The following is a 3883-nucleotide window of genomic DNA, read 5'->3' on the forward strand; positions in this document are numbered from 1 at the left end:
CATTGGAAAACCCATCTCAAATTTTGAGATGATTATGTCCCTTGCTAATTAACCTTCCCAAATGACGAACGGCATTTTTGTGACTGTTTTTGCGACAAAAAGTGGCGAACATAACCTATCATTCTATTAAATTTATGAAAATTATTATTGTGACAAAAAAGAAACAAGAAAATTCCTCATTCAATTTTTAGACTTGAATACCAACTTCTTATTTCCAAAATATTAAACAACAAACCTAAGATGGAAACAATATCATTAAAAAATGTGGATAATTATTTTCTTGATTCCACTTTTTTATATATTTATCAAGAAACTAACACAACACAATCCGACTCCAACAGGACGAGAGAAAAAGAGGAAAATCAGGTTCATTATGCTAATTTATGGAAAAAAATTTATCTAAATTAAGATTGATTGAACCGAATCAATCATATGTGTAAATGCAATTCACATATCATGTGATTCGTTCACATTGGCGGTTTATATGAACTAGAATTTCCCATCTGTACTGTACGGCAAGCAGTTTCCGGTGGCTCCTACATGTCCGGATAAGCCAAGTCCCAGACAGAAGTTGCAGGTTCCTCGTTTAATAACTCCTCAAAAGGCTTAGCATTCAAATCCATGTTGCCACAAGCCGGATCCAACGGCAGCTGTGCAATCACATCCCAATAAATTCCCGGATCCAACGGCAACTGTTCAGTCACCTCACCAGGCGCCTCTTCTCCACCTTCGTTGAAGACATGGCTGCCCTTTTCCTGTGTCATCTGTATCAAATCACTCGGCTGCATTTCCCTCTCTTCAGCATGAACGAAACTTAGCTGTTTTTCAAGAATCCCACCAACAATTTCTTGCCCGTTTTGAACAACATCATTGTCCCTGTAAATACACATCCACGTCTCGTGATTAGTTCTTGAAGTCTTGTCAGAAAACGCCCATTCTATGCAACTATTTGGGCACTTGGAGTTCTGGCAAGTTTAGAGAGGATCGAACGTCGTTTCTGGATCGAAGCTGCACTTCCTCTTCTCACCACTGCCGATCAAATTTGATTCAGTTTGACCTCCTGTCTTCTGTTGATCATCTTCGTTCTCTTCTGTAATTCTGAGTGCTTTCTCAGTGAGCTTCAGAAGGACTTCTTCTTGATTCACAACCTTAGACCAAGTAGCTGTGTCTCTTGCAGTCATCTTGTCCTGAAGAGTCTTGGACTGACTCACAACCCTTCTCATCCTGCTTAGATTCGGGGCCATGTGTTTGATGACTGCAGCCAGGACAGTGACCTTCCAGGCCTTCTTCAGATCATGGGGCTTCCGGTACGGCGGCGGCCCGTGTTCATGCGCCAATCCTTGGTCGCCCCACCAGAGCTCATTACCTTTCGGCCACCACGGCGGCGGAAGCCCTCTCTCAAGCGGGAACCGCCGCTGCGGGGGCACACAGTGCTGCATCAGGGCAGAAAGGAGGGAACCCAGAGTTGTGTCCTGCAATTCTTCAAGCAAATGCATATACGAGGTGGGATCCAACTCGAAGTCTGCGGCGGCGGCGGCGGCGGCTTCTTCCACAATCTTGGGCAAGAATGCAGCGATGGCCGCCGGGGCGTGCTGGTCGAATCTAACCTTTTCTTTCCACCACTCCCGCAGACTATCCGACGAGCCCGTGACCGGCTTCCCTTTCTCCGACACGATGCCGTACACGAATCCCTGAGCATTGCAAACTTCCATGATCTTGACCATGTACTTCAGGATTGCGTCTTGGGCCCTGGACATTTTCTTCCGCCGCGATTGCTCGAGCTTGGCCGCGGACGGCGGCACGTCGACGTCGCGCTTGGCCTTAAGCTTCTGCATGCGCATGCGGTCCTTCCACATCCGCTGCTTGAGATCATCGTAGCTAATTCCTTCATCCTCGCTAACATCCTGCAACTCCACGGAGCTGGTCGGACTCGGTGGCCCGATTTCGCCATGAAAATCCACCATTCTATTTTGTCTTTCTGTGCAATTAACCCAAAGAGTTTGCTTTTGTGTTGGTGGTGATTAAGTAGACGTCAATGGCGGTGAGGAAATTCGTACCGAAGAAACTAGAACAAGTTAAGAAAGTACGTAAGTAATCAGAACAATTTACGAGGTTGATGGTGGGTCTTGGATAGATAGTATGCAATCATGTCAGAAAAAATTGGGGTTCTTGGTTTGTGGTGGGGGAATTCAGGGATTTCGTTGAGGAAAATGAGGTTGCGGATGTGAGCAGTGATGAAACATAGAGGAGCAGAGAGGTGAGTCAGAATTGGTAGGAGGGCTGCATGCATGTGAGACACATGGGGTTTAGTGTGGCTTTGCCCCCATGTCACCAATTGGAAGCTCTTATCATAGTGCAAAATTGTTCCCACCACATATATACCACCACACCACATATATATATATATATATATATATATTTTTAAGTGATAAAAAATTTTATTTGGAATAATTATACTCTCTTGTCCTCATATTTGATATAATAATACGTAACTTACTTAATAGTTTAAAAGCTTATATCTGCCTAACAATTATCCCTCCATTAGTTAAAATTTACTAAATTAATTTATATTAACAAAAAGGTTTAAATAAAAAATAATATTTGTCATTGCTTGATTTATTATTACCTTATTATAGGTCAAGCAATCTTTTCTCACTAAACTACCCTTATAAGGGTGAAGATATAAATCTTCACGTGCATTAACATGTCAAGATATATAATGATAATTTGATTTAAAAAAAAATATTTGAATTGTATAATTTACTACTAATAAGCCAATCGGAGTAAATATTAAATTTTTTTATCTAATTTTTTATTAATATCAATAAATTCTATAGCACCTCCTACTCGCTACATCTAATTTTCACTATTTCATCCTTTCTTTAATTAAAACTCATTCTATAGGCAATTCCCTTTCAACCTGTAAAATAAATTCTAATTTATCAATATAATATATATCACAAAAGATAATAGATACCACCAAAAGTTTATATTACCCATACTAGATGTCTTCATGTACATAATCTCAAGGAAAATAATATCACAATTTTTAAACACCAACCCGATAAGAGACTAGAATATTTAACATCAAACAATCAAAAACTCCGCCTTCAGATGTCATTGCTGACCCATCTAATAATGACGACGGCGCAGCTCAAAGTCCAATATGACTAGTCAGTGTGTCTATCTCCTGAAAAGTACGTGGCAAGGAATGAGTTGTCTACTCAATAATTATAGTTAATCAGTCTATCTACATATATATATATATATACCAGGCAACGATTTACGTACATGCCGTCACATCGACTAACAGTTATTCATCATATAGCAACATCAAATATAAGTAGTAATACATACTCACAACTGTAAATCAATCCACGACATAATATTTGATGTTATCGTTTATTACTAAGGACCCTACTTACTCTAATTGGAGTACATTAGTCAATGGTTTCGCCGGCCATCATCATTTCATTATCATATCATATACAACACAGGATATCCGTTGTATGTGATATCCCTACACTCTTTTACTCCAGCTGTGTAGCAATATCAGCACATGACATCAAAACAAACATGGTATCCCCACACCACCCCAGTATTGTAGCTAATAGCATAGGATACCGCCGCTGCCCGGAATACCTGGTACCTTACGTGCCATGGTACCTAGCTTAATTCAGATATTTTTCATATCTCATCATCAATCACATCATCATAAACCATTGATATGTTCCCAATTAGGTAAGCACCATCTTTTATTTCAATTCACGATCATCATTCTTCTTTATAATAACTCCCAATTTGATTTTATACAACAATCAATTATACAATCATCACATAATCATATCCTGCATGTCCCTACATTACCATCACATAATACATA

At 39.8% G+C, this 3883-nt stretch overlaps 1 protein-coding gene across 1 annotated transcript; it reads right to left on the reverse strand.

Annotated features, from left to right (window-relative positions):
• LOC105171184 (putative ETHYLENE INSENSITIVE 3-like 4 protein) lies at positions 335-2307 on the reverse strand. The gene is given in 1 exon segment (XM_011092212.2): positions 335-2307. A coding segment is annotated over 1 exon segment (1428 nt). The 5' UTR covers positions 1965-2307; the 3' UTR covers positions 335-536.

Source organism: Sesamum indicum, linkage group LG9 (assembly GCF_000512975.1).
Source record: "Sesamum indicum cultivar Zhongzhi No. 13 linkage group LG9, S_indicum_v1.0, whole genome shotgun sequence".
NCBI lineage: Eukaryota > Viridiplantae > Streptophyta > Magnoliopsida > Lamiales > Pedaliaceae > Sesamum > Sesamum indicum.